The sequence below is a fragment of the Leptodactylus fuscus genome, chromosome 7 (assembly GCF_031893055.1).
Source record: "Leptodactylus fuscus isolate aLepFus1 chromosome 7, aLepFus1.hap2, whole genome shotgun sequence".
Lineage (NCBI taxonomy): Eukaryota > Metazoa > Chordata > Amphibia > Anura > Leptodactylidae > Leptodactylus > Leptodactylus fuscus.
In genome coordinates, this window is record NC_134271.1 from 90,854,367 (window position 1) to 90,879,710 (window position 25,344).

General features: G+C 44.4%; 1 protein-coding gene and 1 non-coding gene across 2 annotated transcripts; both read right to left on the reverse strand.

Annotated features, from left to right (window-relative positions):
• Positions 1 to 3,260: 3,260 nt before the first annotated feature.
• On the reverse strand, positions 3,261 to 16,087 carry ZNF839 (zinc finger protein 839). The gene is made up of 8 exons (XM_075282485.1): positions 14,951 to 16,087; positions 12,986 to 13,735; positions 12,092 to 12,295; positions 11,485 to 11,577; positions 7,603 to 7,737; positions 7,336 to 7,446; positions 7,139 to 7,262; positions 3,261 to 3,982 (listed from the first exon to the last, which is right to left on the reverse strand). The coding sequence occupies exons 1-8, from the start codon at positions 15,959 to 15,961 to the stop codon at positions 3,357 to 3,359; spliced, it is 3,054 nt and encodes a 1,017-aa protein (XP_075138586.1). The 5' UTR covers positions 15,962 to 16,087; the 3' UTR covers positions 3,261 to 3,356.
• Positions 16,088 to 16,326: 239 nt separating this feature from the next.
• TRNAI-AAU (transfer RNA isoleucine (anticodon AAU)) lies at positions 16,327 to 16,400 on the reverse strand. Its single transcript has one exon. It is a non-coding gene; the product is annotated as a tRNA-Ile (tRNA).
• Between the last annotated feature and the right edge of the window lie 8,944 nt (positions 16,401 to 25,344).

The window sequence follows — 25,344 nt, forward strand, 5'->3', positions numbered from 1 at the left end:
GGTTAGGATGTGCTGCTAGTATTTTACACCAGCGAGAACTAGTGATCACATACACACAGTAAGTATCACAGATGAACCTGCTAAACTACAGTCACATTCAAGGCAAATATTTTCCTGCTTCCTATTCAAAGTGTGTATATAGAGAAGTGCCTATGTCTAGGGGTCACCTGAGTGATGACCCTGCACTGCTGTCTGGGAAATGTAAAGCAGGTGACTTCAGAATGCAGCTTTAGCTGTGACTGCAGAGAAGTACAAACTAAGGGTAGCAGATAGAATATGTGGAATTCTGATCTGAAGTATAAAATAATGACAAATATTTTATACTGGCAAATTCAGGAATGTCCAGAATAAGGTTATGGCCTGTGTTACAATGACCTGTATTAGGGGCATGCATAGTTGAAAGGATTACCCGTAATAATCTCTATAATATGCAATGGGGAAAGATTTATGAAATTGTAATCTTTTATTGTCCTTAACAAGCAACCCCAACACCGCTTTTATTTCATGTTCTACATTCAAAAAGCAAAAACTCTGCTGTGATTGGTTGCTACTGACAAGTTTTGCCTTTGACCATGTTTTCCCTAATATCTTTCCTCATATACACCCCTCACCCTATTTTTGTACTTTCAAGTTAAACAAAGTCTTGAACTGCAGTCTAATAAAAGTGAATCGGGAACTATTCAACTACCCTTTATTTCTGAGGAGCTGTACGTAATAGATTTGTCCAAGGCTATGGATCACCTGTAAATCACTAGTTCCCAGCTAAACAATGGCAACTGATAGACAAATAAGGAGGATATCATGATCCTATCTCTAACCATGATACTTCTCAGTTCTGATGATTGTCTTATTTATACCAATACACTAAATATCTATGGTGAGAAAGCAGCATCAAGGTTTTACATATTAAGGGCTCGTTCACATCTGCGTCCAAGGTGTCCGTTCTGCAGGTTTCCGTTTCCTGCATAAATCAGAGCAGGAGACGGAAACCTGCAGGAGTCTCTCTCACCCATTCATTTGAATGGGTGAGAAAGATGTCCGGCCGTGAGCGGTGGTGAGCGTTTTATGCTCTCCGCCACGAAACCGGGTTTTTTAATCCGGACACAGAGTCGTACATGCAGTACTCTGTGTCTGGATTAAAAAAATCCGGTTTCGCGGCGGAGAGCATAAAATGCTCACCGCCGCTCATGGCCGGACCCGGTCTGTGCTTTCCGTCTTCTGGCATGCAGAAGACGGAAAGCACAGAACAGAGACCCTGAACGCAGGTGTGAACCTAGCGTAAAGTGCAGGGAGCTATCAATAATTAACTAATATGTGTAGAACTAAATGTAAAGGGGTTGGCATTAGGTCATGGTGGTAAATAAATGATAACTGCTTATTGGACATTGATTCTGAACCCTTTGTTTAGTATATATGCCAGGTACATCCATTAAACATATCCATGGATGACTTCAGCAAGAAGTGGACCTTTTGGCCAACACCTAGGTATAAATGTTAATATACCTTTTTAGCAACTGTTCACACAAGTGCCAAAGACTGCGGTTTCCTGTAATTAAACATTTTTATGTTACATAGTGAGACCCTGTGGATGCTCTAGAGGCATACATTGGTCATACAGTCTTCCCAATGTATACTGCTAAGAAAATGCTTAGAAGCAATTTGCACAGACCCTTATAGAGGCCTGAAACAAACAGCACAAAGATATAGATTAGGAACCTAAGGCTGGTCTTACACGACCGTAGATTAAGACCGCAAATGGTCCACAATTGAGGGTTTTCAATTGCGGATCATTTGCGGACACATTATATTCAATGCGGCCTCTTAGACCACCGGACATTTTATCCGTGGTGTGCTGGGTCGCAACCAAGGTCCTCATTTTATAGAACATGGCCGTAATTCATGGCACTGCACAGATTCGCCTATAGAATTCTATGGGCGAGTGCGGCAGCTTACGGGCATCTGCGGAGTCTATGTTGATGAACTAGTGGACCGTAAAAGCATTACGGTCGTGTAAGACCAGCCTAAAGCTTTCAAAATAGGGTAGTTTGACTCTCCAGATTGTCCCTTATCTTATGTTGCTATGCCTGTAAAGAGGTTCATAATATGCGATTCCCAAGGGATTGCAAACAACCCTATCCATACCACCGGCGGTTTCCCCATAGGTATAATTGTAACAGAAAGTCTGCGGAGGAAACCTTTGCAAACTTTCTGTTTAAAGCGCTGCAGGAAGAACAGCAATACGTTACCGTGTTTTTTTCCGCAACGCTTTATAGCTGCGAGTCGTCCCGCCTCTTAGCCAAAGAGGTTTTCAGGGACTATTATGTTGATGACCTACCAAAAGGATAAACCATCAATATGAGATCAGTAAATTAGGACACCTCAGACCGCTGAGCTGCAATACCAAGGCCAGCTGCTTGCCCAAACACCACAGTTCCTTCAGGCAGATGATACTGATGACTGATTCTGAGGACAGTTTATTATTGTTGTACCAGAAGGCCCCTTTAAAGCAGAATGAATTCCAACCGGAGAAGACATAGATGGTAAAGACTTTGCTGATTTGGTTCCAGTGACCTGGAACAATAGTTGAACTTCACCTAAAATGTATCTAATAAAATAAAGCAATAATAATGTAATAGGTTTGATTTTACTATTTGGACATAAACTGCCAATACATTTTGGGTTTCAATTCCTCATAATATTCAGGATCTGCTTGAAGTAAATGAATGGGGGATAATTGCTTGCAGCCAGAAGTATGTATATACCTAATACTTCTCCCAGCTAAATGTTTGCTATTAGGTCATCCTCTGCCTAGACAATCCTCTGTGAGATGATCAGGCAGATATGTAGGTTTCCTTTACTGATAACATTGTGGCAAACAATCAGTATTGGTGATTTCATTTGTTGTCGTCTTAGCTCACAGAAGAGTATTTTGCCAGAATACATATGTAGCAAACTGTTAGAAATGTATGAGTTTTTGGTCTTATTATTTTCACAAATAGACATCTTGAAAATGATGAGAAGAAAAAGTATATTAGAAAATTGTAGAACTTTTCACTACACAATGACTTCGCTTTCATGTATAGGTAATTGTCTTCAACGATTGAGTAACCGGTTGTACCTTCTGTGGTCTCGTCTCAGCCAATGACTAATGCAGTAAAAGGACAGTAGTGCAAATGCAAAACCCTTTTCAGAAAATTTGCTACCAAGTACAAAATAAAACTCTCATTGTAAGGCTTTACAAATAAGTTATACATTGCAAATTAGAAGAATAGATAGGAAGTTTCCTACATTTATTTAAAAAATCCAACCATATAAATCAGAAAAGTAACAATCACCTCAGTGTGAGATGAACAGATTTACTTCTTCTCCATAAGTGCCACCACAGTGTCCAGCTGCGTGTCTGCAGGAGATGCAGTACTGTCATATATTACAATTGCCTCACCCGTTGTAATTTCCTCTGAGCTGTGAACAAGCATCAGGTCCTGTCCGTGGGTGAAGCTAAAAGCTTGTGTGCACTGGTCATTGGCAATGACTTCTGTAGGGGTTAAGGTGTCTACACCTTGGAAACTTTCAATCTGTGTCTTTTCAGCAACGATAGGAGGAGGACCATCAGACGTGAAGACGGGATCAGAAGCCTGTGGACACTGAAGGTGATCAGAATGGCTTCCTGGCAAACCCTCTTCAGCTTCTTTATTCCCCTGCACAACTTGAGTCAGAATTGCATCGCTTAACGATTCTTCTGTACTCTCAATGGAAATCGGTGTGGAGTCGCACAATTGTGGAGAATTTGTGCTGAGCAGAGGTGGTGAGCCTTCCATAAGGTTTTGTTCTATGTCACGTGGAATAGATTCTGGCTCAGTAATCATATGTTGGCTTTCAGCCTCTTCCTCCGTTACATGTGGGTGTGAAATTTCCGTATAATTATTTGTACCAGAACTTGGATCATATTCAAAACTCAGCTCGTCACCTATGGACACAATATCTGCAGTATAGAAATAATTGGTTAAAAGAGGTTACCTGAGGATAAAAATTTTCAGCAGTGGATAAGTATACCTGCTAATATACAAGTGCATCTGAATAAATTAGAATATTTTTTTATTTATTTTTTTGTAATTCAATTGAAAAAGTGAGACATTATATTGAGTCATTACAAACAGAGGGAACTTTTCATGTGTTTCTTTCTGTTAATGTTGATGATTATGGCTTACAGCTAAGGAAAACCCAAAAGTCATTGTCTCAGAAAATTAAAATAATTAACCAAAAACAAAGGCTTCCTAAGCGTTTAAAAAGGTCCCTTAGTCTAGTTCAGTAGGTGTCACAATCATGGGGAAGACTGATGACTTGACGGATGTCCAGAAGTCATTCCCACACTCCACAAGGAGGGTAAGCCACAAAACGTCATTGCGAGAGAAGCTGGCTGTTCACAGAATGCCGTATCAAAGCATATTAATGGCAAGTTGAGTGGAAGGAAAACGTGTGGTAAAAAGGGGTGCACAAGGGATCGGGATAACCACAGCCTTAATAGGATTGTTAAGAGAAGGTCATTCAAAAATTTGGGGGAGATTCACAAGGACTGGACTGCTGCTGGAGTCAGTGCCTCAAGAGCCACCACACACAGACATATCTACATATCTGAGCTACAAGTGTCGCATTCCATGTGTCAAGCCACTCATGTGATAACGCCAGAAGCGTCTTGCCTGGACCAAGGAGAGAAAGAACTGGACTATTGCTCAGTGGTCAAAGGTGTTTTCAGATGAAAGTAAATTTTACATTTCATTTGGAAATCAAAGGTCCCAGAGTCTGGAGGAAGAGTGGAGAGGCCGCTGTACACAATCCAAGCTGCTTGAGGTCTTGTGTGAAGTTTCCACAGTCAGTGATTGTTTGGGGCACCATGTCATCTGCTGGTGTAGGTCCACTGTCTTTTATCAAGACCTAAGTCAATGCAGCCATGTACCAGGAAATTTTAGAGCACTTCATGCTTCCCTCTGCTGATACACTTTTTGGAGATGAAATTTTCATTTTCCAACGGAATTTGGTACCTGTCCACACTGCCAAAAGTAATAATAACCACAGTATCACTGTGCTTGATTGGCCAGCAAACTCTCCTGACCTCAATCCCATAGAGAATCGATGGAGTATTGTCAGGGCCGGCGTCAGCGCACGGCATAGTCGGGCAAGTGCCGGGGCCCACAGAGCCTCTGGGGGCCCCCCGGGACTTGCCCGCCCCAGAACTTGCCTGTCCCGATTTCAGCTCATCGGTGTCCGACGGACACCGACGAGCTGAATACACAGACGATTAAAGCAGAAACTGTGAGCTCAGCGCCTGCTTTAAAGCTGCGGCCCGGCTTGCGTGTGCAGGCGCGATGACGTCATCACATTGCGCCTACACACGCAAGCCGGGCCGCAGCTTTAAAGCAAGAGCTGAGCTCACAGCTCCTGCTTTAATCGCCTATGTGAATGGAGTGAGAGAGCGGAGAGAGGAGCGTCGGGGGGACGATGGAAGGTGAGTGTAAGTGTTTGTTTTGTATTTTATTAAGATGGAACATAATGAAGGGGGCCCATGAAACTGGGGGGGGGCAAATGAAGGGGAGGGAACGGCATGACACTGGGGAAGATGAAGGGGGTGGGGAGAGAACGGCATGAGACTGGGGACAGAGATGGAGGGGGCCCAATGAAACTGGGGGGCAAATGAAGGGGGGGGATGGCATGACACTGGGGCAGATGGGGGGGTGGAACAGCATGACACTGGGGCAGAGACAGGGGACATGAAACTGTGGGCAGATAAAGGGGGAGAACGTGATGAAACTGGGGACAGAGATGGAGGGGGGGGACATGAAACTGGGGGCAGAGGAAGGGTGTATATGAAACTGGGGGAGAGATGGAGGGGGGCATATAATTACTGTGTGGGAGCACATGATAAATGAATGAGAATGGGCGGAGTCAACATAAAATTGGCTGGAGCCAAATTTGCAGCGGCGCGCACATTTTGCCCCTCTTTCTACTCTTTAAAAGTTGGGAGGTATGGCGTTGGTGACGCCACACTCCTGCGTGACGTCACTCGCTTCATCTGCAACGCACAGTGTCTCGACTCCCCCCCGCCTCCTTTACAAGGGGGCCCACTGAGGCTCTGTCGCCTAAGGGCCCATAAAAACCTGGAGCCGGCCCTGAGTATTGTCAAGAGGAAGATGAGACACCAGACCCAACAAAGCAGACGAGCTGAAGGCTGCTATCATACAACCTGGGCTTCCATAACACCTCTGCAGTGCCACAGACTGATCGCCTCCAGGCCACGTTGCCGCATTGATGCAAAAGGAGCCCCCACCAAGTATGAGGGCATTTACTGGACAGACTTTTCATTTGGCCAACATTTCTGTATTACATTTTTTTTTACAGCTGGTCTTATATAATATTGTAATGATAATGACTTTTGGGTTTTCCTTGGCTGTAAGCCATAATTCTCAATATTAACAGAAAAACACTTGAAAAAGTTCACTCTGTAATGACTCAATATAATATATGGGTTTCACTTTTTTTTTTTAGTAATTAAATGGAAAAAAACCCAACTTTTTGATATTCTAATTTATTGAGATGCACTTGTACATGGTGTTCTTCAGTCACCTCAATTTAGAGCTCCTTATTGTGCTGCAGGGAAGGTGAAGTATTCTAACCCAACTCCACTGGAGTAGAGCAGTGTTGGTCACATGACAAATAGTCAGAGCACTAAAGAAGTTTCAGAATTCGGGCAGCAGCAAAGCAATCTGTAGTAATAAGCGTGCTTATCTACTCAACCCAGTGTTTCTCCTCCCCCAGGCCCTTAAAATGTATACACTCTTCAATGCTGCCCCTGTGTATAAGTAAATACTATAATGCTGTTCCTATGCACAAGAACATAACATTTACAATACTGTCCCCACCCCAATGTTCAATCATATAGCTATTATGTACATAAATATAACCTATTGATACTATAACTACCAGAATATTGTCCATAAACATAATATTCCCATATATAATATAACCAATATAATACTGCCCTATTAAACCACCCACCACCACTTGGACAACAATATAACTACTATAATAGTGCCCACATTTAACAGCAAATGAAATAATGCATACATCTTTAGGTCTAACAAACCTGTTTGTTCAGCTTCATGGACATCTACAGCATTTGTTGTAGTTTCACCTTTGGTTGAGTTCACACTTTCTGCTTCTTCCACTTTTAATCGTTTTGATGGTGGCATCAGCTCTTCTACGGAGTCCTAATACAGTGGACAAGTGGTCAGTGAAGACAACAGTCACTCAAAGCCAATACTATACGCAAAGACCACTTACCTCTGTATTCTCTTCCACTGACTGTATTCTCTGATCGTCCTTCACAGAACATGTAACAGCAGGTGAGACTTGTACAATCTTTTCTGCAGAAATTCCTAGAGATGCTGCCACCTAGGAGATATAAGTCACATGACACGGACTATGTTTAAGAGTGCTTTGGTAGTAAGTAGCATTTTTGTAGCATCTGTACACTATCGCTTTACAATAGTCTTTGAAGAGTCACTATATTATACCATTATTATCCAGACAGCACATAATACAACTCACCTTAGAATCAGCTACTTCAAGTGTCTTTCCCACACTGAAATACTCTTGAGCCAAGATTCGGACCATGGAGTGCAATTTCTCAAGTTCTTTATATAGTTGTGGAAACAAAGGCTTGTCTGGGTGTTCTTGTTTAACCTGTAAAACAATAAATGTATAGATGAGAAATCTTACAAAATCATATTAAAGTACTGTATATACTCGAGTATAAGCCGACCAGAATATAAGCTGAGGCCCCTAATTTTACCACAAAAAACTGAGAAAACTTATTGACTCGAGTATAAGCCGGGGGGGGGGGGGGGGAATGCAGCAGCTACTGGAAAATTTCAAAGAATTAAAAATGGTCGGAGTTTTTGGGTGCAGTAGTTGCTGGGTGCTGGGAAAGGGGAGGGGGTGTTTTGGTTGTCTGTCTGCCCCTTCCCTGAGCTTGAGGACTTTTTTTTCTCCCACTTGTAATTCAGCCTGGCTGAATATAGGGGATCTGCAGTGCTCCTATTAACCCCTTCCCGACGGAAGAGGAGCACTGCAGATCCCCTATATTCAGTAGGCCGGGCACTTTCAGACACAGGATACCTAATGTGTTTCACAGTCATTTTCTACTTTTGCATGTATTCTAGGGAAAGGAGTGATTTACAACTTTTATTTATTTATTTTTTTTAAAGCTTCTTTTTTTTTCCACCACTATTTTATGGGAGATTCTATACATTAATATTGTGGCTGGTCATAGAACCCCCCCCCTCCAAAAATTGTGCTGAAAAATTCGGCTTATACTCGAGTATGTACGGTAACTGAAAAGGGCCAAGCAAGAGAATGTTACATACTAGACAATCATGTACAGTGTTCACTGTGCAGCTAAAATGACATCATCTATGGGTCAGGATGGTTACAGGGGATACCAAATTTATATAGTTTTTTTTTTACCTTAACCCCTTATAAAAAAAAAATTCTTACAGTTGCCATATTCTCACACCTGTAACACCTGTGTTTTTTATATTTCCATGTATAAGGCTGCATAAGGTGTGTGTGGGGGGGGGGTTGTTGTTTTTAATTTCAAAGGTATTTATTGGAAAATATCTAGAATACAGATCAAAGAATAAAACAGTCATAAAAACAAGGCAAGAATGCAGAGCTAGGGGGCGTTCACACTTGCGCCTGCTGTCTGCCCGCCATGATTCCACTGAAGTTGCAACAAAAACAGACTACGGACGGCTTGCATACGATCAGTTTAAACACCCATTCATTTCAATGGGTTTTTAAAGCAAACCGCAGGCGTCCGTATGCAGTCTCTCCACCGTGAAACCACTTTATTTGCATGGACACAAAGTCCTACAAGTCCAACCTTGTGAGGACAGCATGCGCAAGTGTGAATGCCCCCTAAGGCATACATAATGTAAGAAAATAGTGGCAAGTCTAAATGGAACACGCCTATAAAACAGGGAAAGAAGATTAAAAGGTATAAAAACCAGTAGCCAACACAAGGAGAGCTCAGAAGTACAGAAAGGTGGTGGTGGAGTGGGAGGAGGACCCTGCTCAAAGAAAGGGGAAATGTCTTGTTGCTTGGACATAGTTGAAGACAATATGGCGGTCCTAGGATGCTGGACCTATTGATTCTATCAAAGAGTGGACGAGTATCAGAGATGGTGGCATTCATTTTTCATGAAGCATTATGATATCAACGTCACACAACATCTGTCAAGGAGATGCAGGACCTCTTCTGAAGGCAATGCGGATTTGTGGAGCCATTAGCATGTACTGGAATAATTGTACTGAGACTTGTCAGGAACCCAGCCATAGTTTTCTTATTGTAGCTGTGTTATCAGATAGTGACACTACATGTATCAGAAGATATCCCAGCCACAATAAGGAAATTATTGCTGATTTTCTGACCTTAGAAAGGATCTGCATTCATGGTCTGGGACTTGTCAGGAACCCAGCCATAGTTTTCTTATTGTAGCTGTGTCTGATTTTTCATAAAGTTTTTGAAAGGTGACCAGTGGGGAGAAAAAAAAACCAACAAAAAAAAAAAACACTAAAATCCACTCGACTCCCCCCCCCCTCTCTGATACAGGGTGACCATATGGGAAAGACATACCAAACCACCACCCCAACCATAGACCATGGCTCCAGAGCCTGCCCACACATCGCTATGCACCAATAGGAGGTAAGTTGAAATACCAGCACTGACATCACGGCAGGTCCTACAGCAGAGCCTGAGCCAACTTTTGATGGTTGCGGTGGCGATTTGGGGCGAGTGAACCTCGCCTATGTTTCCTTCCTGGCCAATATGTAGCTCTGTGTGAAATTTCCAAAAAATCCGTTCAGCCGTGATTGAGGAACAAACATCCAAACTTTCACATTTATAATATTAGTAAGGAGATATATATATTTCTCTCTCTCTCATATATTTTTTATATATATATATATATATATATATATATATATATATATATATATATATATACACATATATATATATACACTCACCGGCCACTTTATTAGGTACACATGTCCAACTGCTCGTTAACACTTAATTTCTAATCAGCCAATCACATGGCGGCAACTCAGTGCATTTAGGCATGTAGACATGGTCAAGACAATCTCCTGCAGTTCAAACCGAGCATCAGTATGGGGAAGAAAGGTGATTTGAGTGCCTTTGAACGTGGCATGGTTGTTGGTGCCAGAAGGGCTGGTCTGAGTATTTCAGAAACTGCTGATCTACTGGGATTTTCACGCACAACCATCTCTAGGGTTTACAGAGAATGGTCCGAAAAAGAAAAAACATCCAGTGAGCGGCAGTTCTGTGGGCGAAAATGCGTTGTTGATGCCAGAGGTCAGAGGAGAATGGCCAGACTGGTTCGAGCTGATAGAAAGGCAACAGTGACTCAAATAGCCACCCGTTACAACCAAGGTAGCCAGAAGAGCATCTCTGAACGCACAGTACGTCGAACTTTGAGGCAGATGGGCTACAGCAGCAGAAGACCACACCGGGTGCCACTCCTTTCAGCTAAGAACAGGAAACTGAGGCTACAATTTGCACAAGCTCATCGAAATTGGACAATTGAAGATTGGAAAAACGTTGCCTGGTCTGATGAGTCTCGATTTCTGCTGCGACATTCGGATGGTAGGGTCAGAATTTGGCGTCAACAACATGAAAGCATGGATGCATCCTGCCTTGAATCAACGGTTCAGGCTGGTGGTGGTGGTGTCATGGTGTGGGGAATATTTTCTTGGCACTCTTTGGGCCCCTTGGTACCAATTGAGCATCGTTGCAACGCCAAAGCCTACCTGAGTATTGTTGCTGACCATGTCCATCCCTTTATGACCACAATGTACCCAACATCTGATGGCTACTTTCAGCAGGATAATGCGCCATGTCATAAAGCTGGAATCATCTCAGACTGGTTTCTTGAACATGACAATGAGTTCACTGTACTCCAATGGCCTCCACAGTCACCAGATCTCAATCCAATAGAGCATCTTTGGGATGTGGTGGAACGGGAGATTCGCATCATGGATGTGCAGCCGACAAATGTGCGGCAACTGTGTGATGCCATCATGTCAATATGGACCAAAATCTCTGAGGAATGCTTCCAGCACCTTGTTGAATCTATGCCACGAAGAATTGAGGCAGTTCTGAAGGCAAAAGGGGGTCCAACCCGTTACTAGCATGGTGTACCTAATAAAGTGGCCGGTGAGTGTATGAGTGTGTATATATATATATATATATATATATATATATATATATATATATATCGCTGTGTTTCTGTGTTTGTACTGACCCACAGAATACATATAACATGTCATTTTTATTACACAGTGAACGCCTATACTCTTCCCTATAAAAGGTAAAAAAAATGCTAATTAATTCAGGTATAGCACACCTACCTTTACAAGTAAAAAGTCATAGACTGAAAGACGTCTGGAAAAACATGGTGCAACGTGCTCCTTTAAATCTGCATCTTCACTTTGCTGAATCATCTGCAATATAATAGAGAGATGAAAACAGTGAATATAGAAAGTTAAAATCTCATGATGCACATTATTATGCTATCTAGAGCTAAAGCACTGTGCACACACCGAACTAGCAGTGAATGCTGTTCATGTCTGAATCCTGCAGCATTCACCTCTGTAGTATAATATAGGATTTATCGCAGGATCAATTAAAGTAATTTATGTAAACAGGGTCTCCACTTTTAAAAGATACCATACCTCGGGTAGGCTCTTTCATGTGCCTCAACATACACTATATAATTTTTATTTATCTAAAAAGGAAGGCTCTCCTGAGGAACTATAGATCTCCCACAGATAGGCGAGACCTGACTCCAATAGTCCCAAACAACGTGTGTATTGCGCCACTCAAGCAGAAAGCTTCAGGGCCCTATTTTATAGATTAGTGGGTGCCCCAGCAGTAATAATCTCACTGATCTTACACTTTTCTACTTATGTTAAGGGAACAGGGGATAGTAGCACAAGCAGAACAAAATTCACACACTTCTTTTGCTGTCAGTGCATTCTGTTCAGAGGATGCCATAGCCAAAATTTTCCGGGGTCGTCCATATCTCCTGCCTGTCATCTGCCGCCGTCCACGACATGTGGTTGATACTGGTACAAACTCAAGACCATCTGTAGCCAAGTTTGGAAGACTGGAATCAGAGTTCAGGGGGTCTGCTAGCAATCTCTTCCTGGGTCTAGGTTTCTAAATCACAAGATAAAATATTTCAGTGTTAAGAAGTATTGTAGGAAGACAGAAGTCTGTATAGAAAGACCCCCAATCCAGAGGCAACCTGCATCACTCAGAGCAGTTTCTGTAAGGGGGAATTCACACGGCGCTGATTCTGCCATGATAACTCGCTTAAGAATCAGCGCTGCAAAACAGAATCCCATGGGTTCCGTTTAACGCGCGTAACACATTGAAAGCAATGGGTTAAGAAGCCTCCCGTTGATTTCACACTCCGTGTGTATACCCTCTTAAAGCAAACCAATTATCATAATAAAGGGCATTTGCCTCTTGCTGCTGATCAATAGCAGACATGAGACAGACCCTTATTGACCAAATATTAGTTGCAGCAGCTATATTTTAGAAAGTGAGAACAGAAAATTTAGACGAATTGGTAGTCACTATCAAACAGGTTTCTGAATAAAAGCTTACAAAAATGTATTTAAAAAAATCCTGGCCCTGTACTAAGACCACAAAGATCACTAGAACAAAGCGGAAGCAGCATTAGAGAAGCGCCATACCCTTTATCCTTTGTGAAAAGATAAAAGAAACAGAGCACCTTCCTAGCACCGCTGCCACTTAGGTCACTGCCCCACCAATAAGACACTGATAACCCTTGAGGCAGGTAACTAATATAGCACTGTTCAATAAATTCAGTGCCATCCTTACCTTTGGCTCACTGGGCAATGAATGCCCACCAACACCAGATTCTCCATTTTTTTTGGCATCAGAAACAAACTGAGGCTCCATCTGTCCGTGGCTTGGGTACAATCTGTAGTGGCGGGATAACCCTCCTTTACCCATATAGGACTTTTCACATGTCTGACACTGAAACAGTGAGTTTTTTACAGTATGTGGCGGCAAGTCACATGGTGCATTCTCCTTTGCACCCTTTTCATCCTCATCTGTACTCATCTCTGAGTAGTCTTCTGAATCGGAACTACTGCCTTGAATCATGTCACCCACTTTAAGAAATTTGTAGTCTTTTGCTTTGTGTTTGGGAGGACGAGATATACGCCCAGAGCGGGTCTTAATCTTTATGGACTTTTTGCGTTTATGGCCCTTTTTCTGTGCGTGGTCAGTCAGACACAATGCATGAGATCCATTTTGTGGGTGAGCAACACAGGACCGATGCTCCTCTAAGGGTTCCCCAATATTCTTATTACAGTCTGGGGTCCTTGATTTTGCTGCAGACAGCTGAGCCTGCCGAAGAAGGAATTGGATGGAAGGCTCCAGGGAGGAAGAGTTTACCACGACTGGCTGTCCTGATTCTCTCACAGACTTGATCTGCACAACCTGCGCACCAAGAAGATTTGGACTGGTGTTCTTCATGCGAACTGTACTAAGATTAAGCACTACTGGATCTGCATTCTTCTTGATCTGGGTGCTGGGTACTTGAACTTGAATTGATTTCAGCTGCTGCAAAACATTTAGAAAGGAGGAGATGAAACAACCAAAAATCTGTACAGTGCCAAGCCCTCCGATAATTTATAACTATTCTCATCTAATAGTAATTAGAGATGATTTGAATACTACATTCGAATACCTCGCTCAAATAGGAATGCATGTTAGCGGCCAGCGCCTAACCCTTTGTTGTGCGGCCGCTACAATGCATTTCTATGGGAGCGGAGGTATTCGAAACTATTCACATAATATGCAATATACACATAATAAAGTGGTTACCTAACGAAACCCACAGACTTTAATGGGGTCCGTGTGGTTTCCGCACAAAACCTGCGGAGAGAAAAGTGCTGCTTGCAGGACTTTTCTCTCCGCATGTTTCTTGCAGAAGCAAAGTGGAAACCGCACAGATCCCACCATTATATCTATGGGGTACATGGGTTTCCCAGGTAACCGCTTTTTTTATGCGTATAGGTTTCCTTTCTGTGGGTCCCTGAACAGAAACCCGAACGCAGATGTGAATCGGGCCTCAGTCTGGACCTGTTAAGGAAAAAAAACATTTGATTTTTTTTTTTTGTTTTAACCCAATCCACTGATCAGTTTTTAGTGATCAGATGCAAATGTATTTTGATTCCCAATAAAAACAGACCCATTGACTTCCATTGGGGCAGACCAGCCGTCAAAAGAGGCAAAAATGTGGCATGTCATAAATTTCTTGTACAAGATTAAATCTTCACCCCAGCCCACTTTGTTCTCTTCCCCACTTCATCCACTTGTGAGGAATGAAAAATGGTGTGTCAGGACACAGAAATAGGGAAGAGGCGCATCTTTGGTATAAAAAGGAAACGGGGGGGGGGGGGGCTAAAGATGCACCACAACTATTCCAATCTATGTCAGCAGGTCTCTAATAAAGAGAGAATAGTAAAGCCCATCCAACGAGGTTACAGCATTAGTGTAAAGGGCGTAACAAAAATGGTGGCCACACAGCAGTTTTTTACTCTAGTGTGAATAAGATCTAATACAAGCAGCAGCTGCCACCAAATGGGGCTACGTGCATTTGGTATATACAGTAACCTGCTTACAAGTTAGGACAGTTCATAGATCAGTGGTCCCAAACTGTTGCAAAACTAAAACCAACAACATGGGTTTGTTATAGTTTTGCAATAGCTGGAAAAACACGGGTTGAGAAAAACTGTATATAAAATAATATGGCATTTTGAACGTATGAGTTACCTTATGGTTGAGGATTCTGGTGACAGAGTCACCTTCTCTTAAGGCCACGTGGTGGGCTACAGTCTTCAGTTGCTGGGCCGCATCTTTCAACATGGGGATAGCGGAAGAAAATGTGGGGTGTGCAGAGTTAGTGGTCGGCCTAGCTACTGGCAATGATTGGCTTTGCAAAACACCCTGTGACGCTATCTCTGGAGCGCCAATAGACCCTTGGCTGATGTCAGTTGTTGCGGTCTCTTGGGTCTGGTCTCCATCTGTGATGCTACACTGAGCGGCCTCCTTGGTAAGATTTAATGCAGTTACCATGCCTAGGTCAGGGTGGGAGACCTGCAGACCTCCTCCAGTAAGTACATCCATGCCGAGATGGACCTGGCTTCCATTTACCAGGTTCTCTTCTATGTGGCCTCCAGGTACCAGTATCATCCCCTGGTGGCCACCCTCCACCACCTGACCACTGGTTGTCAGGTTCACCGCTGGCTGGACAACCTCCAATTCTTGTCCTCCACTTTCAACAGCCTCTTCCACAGGACCTCCAGTTTCCAGACTCATCTCAGATTGAACAGCCTGCACCATATGGCCACCAGTTACCAGGCTCACCCCAGAATGTGCAGCCTCTTCAATGTGGCCTCTAGTGACTAGGCTCACCCCATGGTGGGAAGCCTCCATTTCATGGCCTCCGGTCTCCAGGCTCACCTCTGGCTGGTCAGCCTCGGCTTCAGCCACACTTCCTGCAGTCACCAGTCTCACCCCAGCGTGCATATCATCCAGGCTCCCCCCGGCCACCAGGCTGCCGTCAGGCTGTACGAAGAAGACGGTGTCAGTCTGCGAGATACTTTGTAAGATCTCCGGGCTCAGCTCCGGCACCGGTCTGAGGAGTTCACCGCCTGCCCCCTGCACCACCACCACCTGGCTGGTGTCTCCGTCCTCCCCGACGACCACCTGTACGTACTCCTCCATCTGCTCCACTGCGCTCACTACCGCTGCCATGTTGTCGGGGCAGCCCAGCGCCGCCATGTTGTTGGAGGTTCCGTGAATGTTCCAGTCACCGTTAGGCAAATTCCTCCGATCGGTTTAGATCCCTGCCCCGGCCGTACGCTCCAGCTGCTGTACTGGAGTCAGTCACGTTTTTACTGACAGGACCTCCCCTGACCGCGGAAGGTCAAGAATAAGGGGCGGTGTAGGAGGTGGAGTACAGGGGCCGATGGGAGGCAATCCTCTCTGCGCGTTTTCTGTTTACAGTGTTATGTAAGAGTGGAATGGGTGATAGCAGCGTGGTCAAAGAGCTAAGGATGAAGCCTAACGTTTAACATTTTAAATGGAGAGTCCAGATTAGTTATATACGATCACATAGAACAAAGAAATAAGAAAAAAAAACATTGTGGCCCGTACGGGGATCGAACCCGCGACCTTGGCGTTATTAGCACCACGCTCTAACCAACTGAGCTAACCGGCCTCGTGGTAATGTTCTCGATAACATAGGATTTTCTTCATATCACCATGGTTTGTCAATGAAGGGTTATTGGTGGATAATATTTCCCAAATTTACCCTAGATGTGTAAATGTATAGTGAGTGTATGATACAGTGACCTTCTAAATAGCCGGACTACTACTGTACTGAACTGGCATAAAGTTGGGGTTAATAGGGCAAATTTATTGAGAATGGCATTACTCACACCAGTCTTAGGGTATGTTCACATAGAGTTTTCGCTAGGGGGAAAAAGAAGCAAGATGCCCCTTCCCACAGCGTGAGACTCCCTCCTGATTAGGCCCATTCATGCGGACCTAATCAGGAGCGGAACGCCGCAAATGAATGGCGGTGTACTACATCGGCATCCCCTCGCGGCTAGCCACGTGGAGGGTTCACATGGCGGAATTTGGTTCCCGCCATGTGAACATACTCTTAATAGCCCTGGAGCTGGCAGAGGGTGCACTCCTTATATGTCAAGGCACACACCTCCTCCAAAATTAGGGGCACCCTCCAGGGCTGTTTTAAAGGGGATCTATCATTGGGAAAAGTCCTTTTTAACTAATCACATCCTTGCATAGGCTTTAGAAATGCTATTCCATACCTACCTTTAGTATGTAAATTGCCTCAGTGGTCTCTGAATAAGTTCATTTTTATTCATATGCTAATGACGCTGGGTTCACACCTGCGTTCATGTCTCCGTTCTATGGTTTCCGTCTTCTGCATGCCAGAAGACGGAAACCATAGACCGGGTCCGGCCGTGCGCGGCGGTGAGCGTTTTAGGCTCTCCGCCGCGAAACCGGATTTTTTTATCCGGACACAGAGTACTGCATGTCCGACTCTGTGTCCGCATTATAAAACCCGGTTTCGCGGCGGAGAGCGCAAAACGCTCACTGCCGCGCACGGCCGGACAGCTTTCTCACCCATTCAAATGAATGGGTGAGAAAGTCTCCTGCAGGTTTCCGTCTCCTGCCTGTGTTTTAGGCAGGAAACGGAAACCTAAGTACGGAGACCGGGCCGCAGATGTGAACGAGCCCTGAGCTTCCAGCCAGCACAGGGAGAGGAGTGCATGATGTATCATGCACCCAGGGGCGTAACTACCATAGAGGCAGCGGAGGCGGCTGCCACAGGGCCCGGGCCATTAGGGGGCCCGGTGACAGCCGCTACCGCTGCGTTTTTTTGGTTTTTTTTAAATAGGCTGTTACGGGCCCTATTCACTTGCCGATCCTGGCTGGGCCGGGATCGGTAAGTGACACCGCGGGGCCCACAAATGCTATCATTATACTCGGGGGTCTTTCCACGATCCTGCCAAGCCTCCTTTCTGACGTCTCTGACGTCAAATGAACCCGGCCTGCGTCCCGGGTCATGTGACGTCTGACGTCATTTCATAAGGACGCCAGCGGAGAAGACAGCGTAGGAGCCGGAGACAGGTAAGAAACAGTAATTTATTTATGTTTTTATTCCCCCGGGTCTCCGATTATTATACTCTGGGGTCTGAAAAGACCCCAGAGTATAATAATTGTTTATGGGTGTCCACTATGGGGTATAATACTGTGTGCAGGGGACACTATTGGGGATAATACTGTGTGCAGGGGACACTATGGGGTATAATACTGTGTGCAGGGGCCACTATGGGGTATAATACTGTGTGCAGGGGCCACTATGGGGGATAATACTGTGTGCAGGGGACACTATGGGGAATAATACTGTGTGCAGGGGCCAGTAAGGGACATAATGCTATGTGCAGGGGACACTAATGGACATAATACTGTGTGCAGGGGCCACTATGGGTGATAATACTGTGTGCAGTGGCCACTATTGGGTATAATACTGTGTGCAGGGGCCACTATGGGACATAATACTCTGTGCAGGGGCCACTATGGGGGATAATACTGTGTGCAGGGGCCACTATGGGGGATAATACTATGTGCAGGGGCCAGTAAGGGGCATAATACTGTGTGCAGGGGACACTAATGGATATAATACTGTGTGCAGGGGCCACTATGGGACATAATACTGTTTGCAGGGCTTACTAAGGGACATAATAGAGTGCGGAGGAGGGAGTCGTTCGAGGTCTTCGGTGTCGGTTGGGGGGGGCCATGTCAAAAGTTCACCACGGGGCACCGCCATTCCTAGTTACGCCACTGCATGCACAGACTAATTAGCATATAAATAAAAACGGACTTATTCAGAAACCACTGAGGCAATTTACATACTAAAGGTAGGTGTGGAATAGACTTTCTAAAGGCTATGCAAGGATGTGATTAGTTAAAAATGACTGAATGATAGTGATAGAGCCCCTTTAACACATTACTGGGCCCAATATAAAGGTTTCATAAATGGGACCCCCCCATCACCATCCCTTAGAAATATCTGACAGTCCCATACAATGTAATGCCCCTCTGTGGGGCCCCTCTCATCATACTATCCAAACCCTCAATACTTCCTGCCACCTCCAACTCAAGAATATCCATCGAATCGGCTCCTTCTTCACCCCTGAAACTACAAAGCCGCTAGTCCCTGCCCTCATAATTTCCCAATTAGACTACTGTAACACCCTTCTCCATGGCCTCCCTGCAAATACTCTCACCTCCCCCCCCCCCTCCAGTCCACCTTAAACTGTGCTGCTCGCTTAAAGGGGTTGTCCCACGTCGCATACTTACCAGTCTTCGTTTCTGTGAATTCTTCTGTCTTCCGGGTTTGTCTCGTCACTGGTGGGCGGGGTCACATATGCAAAGCCAAGCGGCGAGATGCCGCCGGCCCTGCGTGCGCGCTCATACACCAATCTAGCCTTCACAATGCAAATACAGACCCGACAGGGTGCCGGGTCTGCATTGTGAAGGCTAGACTGGTGTATGAGCGTGCACGCAGGGCCGGCGGCATCTCGCCGCTTGGCTTTGCATATGTGACCCCGGAGCGGAATAACAGCATCGCTTCTGCTTGTTTCATGCAGGGCAGAAGCATAGCGATGTCGCTGGCTTCAGCTGTGCCGACGTAGTCCCCAGCATCCGCCTCTATTACAGCGAATGCTGGGGAGTGTTAGATGCCGGCACAGGTGAAGCCAGCAACATCTCTATGCTTCTATGCTCTATGCCCTGCATGAAGCAAGCAGAAGCGATGCTGTTATTCCGCTCCTCCAAACAAAGGAGTTCTGCTGAAGCAATGTATTAAGGAAAAGTCTTACATTCACATTTACAAGCAGTATAGATAGGATCCTTGTGATGGGACAACCCCTTTAATACCCCTCTCCCCCTGTTCTTCATTGGCTGCTCCCCTCTGCCAATCTCTTCATTGGCTACCCGTTACCCAATGAATAGAGATCAAGTTACTAACACTGACATACAAAGCCATCCACAACCTGTCCCCTCCATATATCTCCGACCTAATCTTCCACTACCTGCCACACTTAATTGTTTCAGCAAGTTAGTGATTGAAGGTTTCAGAGGAAGTTGAGCTTGGTACAAGGAGGTGTGTTTGGATAGTGTCCAACTCCCTCTTGAACAAAGTGTACTGTAAACAATAGAAGGTCTTGTGTACACATTTGTAAAAGAAAATCCATTGTTTCAGTGAATTAGAAGTAACTCGCATATCTGTTTTGTTATGTCTTTTTCTTTATAATGCGCATTTTAAAGGGATTCTATCATTGGTAAAACTCATTTTTAACTAAGCATATATTTGCCAAGCCTTTAGAAAGGCTATTCCAGGCATACCTTTAATTTGTTAATCCTCTCAACCGTTTTTGAATTAGCCTGCTTTTATTAATATACTAATTAGCCAGTAACACTCCCTGGAAGTTCACTGAGCACTGTGTGATATGTGTACACAGGGGGAGGTGAGAGCAGGGAGGCTGAGGAGTCATCATCATTATCAGCAGCAGCCTCCCTGCTCTCACCTCCCCCTGTGTGCTCCGAGGTGGATAATTAAGCGTATCAATAAAAGCGGGTTAATTCAAAAGCGGCTGAGAGGATTAACAAATTAAAGGGATGCCTGGAATAGCCTTTCTAAAAGCTATGCAAATATATGCTTAGTTAAAAGTGAGTTTTCCCAATGATAGAATCCCTTCAAAGAGATTCTATCATTAGACTCTTATTTTTTAATATTAACACGTAGGAATAGCCTTCAGAAAGGCTATTCTCCTACCTTTAGAAGTTTTATCCGCGCTGCCGTTCCAGTGATATTCCTGTTTTTCTGCGGTATGCTAATGATTTTTCTTGCAGCACTATGGGCGTCCCCAATGCTGCTTGAAAAATCTCCAGCGCTGCCTTCATTTTTCTTCTTTCTCCGCCACGCCTTCTTCTGGTGCTGGTCTTGAAAATCCTAGGCATGTTCAGTTGGCTCTACCATCAGGCAGAGCCGACTGCGCATGTCTGCAGCCATTTTCTTGTGGCCACTTACACAGTATGCTCATGTAAGGTAAATTGCCGGTACCCCCAGTAATGGACATATTGCATTTATCTTCAAGGGCAGTAGCCAAATTAGGAATGGCAGGGTCCCGTGGTGAACTTTTGACATGCCCCCCCCCCAGCGGACGCCAAAGACCCCATAGTGGCCTCTTCACACAGAATTATACCCCATATTGGCCCCTGCACACAGTATTATGCCCCATAGTGACCCCTACACACAGTATTATGCCCCATTGAGGCCCCTTCACCCAGTATTATGCCCACAATGACCCAGAGTATAATAATCGTAGACCCAGGAGGGATACAAACATAAGAAAACACTGTTACTTACCTATGCCTGCGCTCCCTGCTGATGGTGGCCATCTTCAATGACGTCCGGGACGTCACGTGACCTGGGGGACCTGCGTTGCAACGCAAAGTATGCAAACCCCGGTCATGTGACGTCAGGGATGTCACACAAGTAGGCCCAAAGTATGCCCGGAGAGGTAAATAACATAGTTTTTTTTATGTTCCCTTACCTCTTCTGGGCCTCCAATCATTATACTAGGGGGTCTTTTCAGACCCTCGAGTATAATAATAGTGTTTGTGGGGCCCGCAGCATCAATTAACGATCCCGGCCCCTGCCAGGATCGGTAAGTAAATAGGGCCCGTTAGCGGCTGGAGTAACTCCAGCCAGTAACGGCCTATTAAAAAAAAAGAAACTCAGCTGTAGCGGCTGTCGCCGGGCCCCCTAATGTCCTGGGCCCTGCGGCAGCCGATACCGCTGCTACCCCAATAGTTATGCCCCTGTTCAAGGGTAAACAATGTATCTGGACAGTGTTACCAGAAGGGGCCAGAATTCTTCCACCCTGTATACTGAAGGGTGTAATCCACAGCTTCTCAAAGTGGGCGATAACGCCCCCTTGTGGGCACTGGAGGCCTACAGGGGGACGGTAAAGGGCCCAGAGAAAATTAGGAAGTGTTGAAGTGGTTTAGGGGGGGGCGATGGCTGATTTGTGTTTTTCTAATATTTTAAACTAAAATCAAAACCTTTCTACTACACTACATTGAATATTTTGTTCTTATTCCTGCCCTGTTTGATTGTATAAATAATTTATCATGGCTTTTGTAAGTAGCCCGTGAGCTACCAAATTTTAACAAGTTTTTGATAAACAAGGCGATTTGAGCGATTTGAGGATTATCGATACTTGTTCTAATTTGTGAGAATGTGGATTTAGTGCTGTGGCAACGCTGCTAACTAAAAAGAGAAATCGTTTGTATGTTACCGAACGCGGTGACGACGGCTGTTTTTGAGTAAATTTGAGCCTGATATTAAGAAACTTTTTTAAAAAAAATCATCAGATTCACCTTCACATTAGATTAGTTTTAAAATTTGAATTGAAATGTTTATTTTAAATTGAATAAAAGTTTTTCTAAATATTATTTATAAAGTTGCATTTTGTTGCTCTCATTAGAACAATCTCATTTAAAATGTATGTTTTAACACAGAAACAGGATAAGACTCATACGGCCGCTATAATTAGATTAAAGTAATGATTGTGATTGGGATTTTTAAGATGTGGTAAAGTTAAAAATTTTAGGGGCGGTAGAAAATAATTGATTCTCAAAGTGGGCAGTAGACAAAATAAGTTTGAGAACCTCCGGTGTGTGCAGGCATCGGTATCTCTGGTTTGCTTTTTAGCAGAAAATGGATGTAAAGTTCAAATTCTAGTTCTGTCTTGCTAAAGTTGTTTTCTAGACCATTGTATTTCACAGGGATTTAAATATCTATGCAGACATATCAGACGCAGACATCTTTTGCTGGGTGAAGAGGAGGCGGTGCAGCGGCAAGGAATCGCAAGGTAGGTAAGTAAATACTTTTGTTTTTTTTATTTAATAGGTTGCTACCTACTGGAGTATCCCCAGCAGGTAGCAGCCTATTTACCTACCTCCCCGGGCCTGCTCATGGCCGCCCTCCGCTTCCTCTTCTGCTATAGGACGCAGGGGTTGGCTGTGAGCAGGCCTGGGCCCAGGCCGTGATCCCCAACTACCGCTATTATTATATTCTTTTCAGACCCCCGAGTATAATAATCGGAGCTCCAGGGGAGGTGCGGGAACATAATAAACAGTGTTACTCACCTCGCCTGGATCCGGTGTTAATCCTAGCAGGCTTTAGGCCTGTATGGTAATATCCCAGACCACGTGACGTCTGAGACATTACCATACAGGCCCTAAGCCAGTGCTAGCAGTAACAGCCTGCTGCTCCACTGCCCTGTGACATCCCGGGTCCCCTAGACCATTTATTGGCCTCAGACGTCACGCAACTGCTGAGGCCAATCAGCAGCCTAAGGATAAAGACCCGGGGACGTCACAAGTAGTGGCATCCTGTGTCCTTTGCTAAGGTCACTGATTTATATATAAAAATGAGTTTCTCTCTGTCTGTTATTTATGCGCAACCATATGACTGGGCTAATCTTCACCAAATTTGGCACACAAGTAGACCAGGTGTCAGCTCTCTAGGACATACTGTTCCTCAGATACAGTATTCCCAAAAAATGACCTGCATTAGCCAATAAAAGTCTGCAAGTCTTTCACTCATATTCCAACTGCCATACATACAGTGACATGTCACTTATCAGCCAATAGAAGCTCACAGGCACTTAGTCTCCACATGCACACAGCTTTACACCAAGTTTCCATAGTAACCAAGCTATTTATGACATGGATTAGTCAATAGCAGTTCGCAGGTCCTTAAATATTCAGTCTTATGATGTATATCAACCAATATAACTTCACATTTAATTTAGCAGCTTTCTATAACAACACAGCCATAAATACATTGTACCTATACTGGACTGCCTTACTAGATGTCAGCATTCATATAAATTGAAACATATTTATACTACACACAAATGACATACAAAATAGACCACTGTCAATTCTTATGGGGCCAATACACAAACAAAAAATGAAATATATGAAATATACATGTGTGAAGCTGAGTCCTTCTACTATATATATATATATATATATATATATATATATATATATATATATATAATTCCTGGACAAACCCTTTAAGCTCTGTAACGTCAGGTAGCAGTGTCAAACAGGCGGGACGTGATTCATCCAAAGGCAGCCAGTGTCGGAGCTCAGAATCACACCCCTTGTCTGCACCTGCCTTATACTACCCTCTTGACATTACAGAGCCTAAATAAAATATCAGGCACCAAAACTTCCTAGGGGGCGTTCACACTTTCGTTGGACACTAGCTGGTCCGTTTGCAATTTCCATTCATTTCAATGGGATTTTATCTTGTGTCCTTTAGTGTCCGTTTTTTAAAGTGAACAAAAAAATCCTACATGCAGGACTTTTCTGTCCGTTTGAAAAAATGGACAACAATTGTCCGTTATTATTTTAACATTGAGGTCTATGGGCAATGGACATACACTATGTGATCAAAAGTATCCGGACACGTAGCTGAAAATGACTTACAAGTTTGTGGTGTCCTCCATCGGTAATGCTGGAATTCAATATGGTGTTGGCTACCCTTAGCCTTGATGACAGCTTCCACTCTTGCAGGCATACGTTCAACCAGGTGCTGGAAGGTTTTTGGGGAATGGCAGCCCATTCTTCATGGAGTACTGCACTGAGGAGAGGTATCGATGTAGGTTGGTGAAATCTGGCACGAAGTCAGTGTTCCAAAACATCCCAAAGGTGTTCTATAGGGTTCAAGTCAGGACTCTGTGCAGGCCAGTCCATTACAGAGATGTTATTGTCATGTAACCACTCCGACACAAGCCGTGCAGTATGAACAGGTGCTCGATCGTGTTGAAAGATGCAATCCCCATCCCCGAATTACTCTTCAACAGTGGGAAGCAAGAAGGTGTTTAAAACATCAATGTAGGCCTGTGCTGTGATAGTGCCATGCAAAACAACAAGGGGTGCAAGCCCACTTCATGAAAAACACGACCACACCATAACACCACCGTCTCCGAATTTTACTATTGGCACTACATATGCTGGCAGATGACGTTCACCGGGCATTTGCCATACTCACATCCTGCCATCGGATCGCCACATTGTGTACCGTGATTCGTCACTCCACACAATGTTTTTCCACTATTCAATCATCCAATGTTTACGTTCCTTACACCAAGTGAGGCGTGGTTTGGCATTGACCTGTGTGATGTGTGGCACCCAATCACCTGACCATGTTCAAAGTCCATGAGTTCCGTGGAGCGCCCCATTCTGCTCTCCCACTATGTCTACTGAGGCCGCTGATATGGAGTACCTGGTAGTAGGTGGCAGCACAATGCAGCTAATATGAAAAACGTATGTTTTTGGGGGTGTCTGGATACTTTTGATCACATAGTGTATAATGGACAGTAACTGATAGCCATCAGTTAGGGCGGGTTCACACCTGCACTGCACCCGATCTCCGCTTTGCAGGTTTCCTTTTCCTGTCCGAGAAACTGAAGAGGAGACGGAAACCGGCAGTCAGTTTTCAAACCCATTCATTTTAATGGGTTTGCAATGTGTCCGCCTGT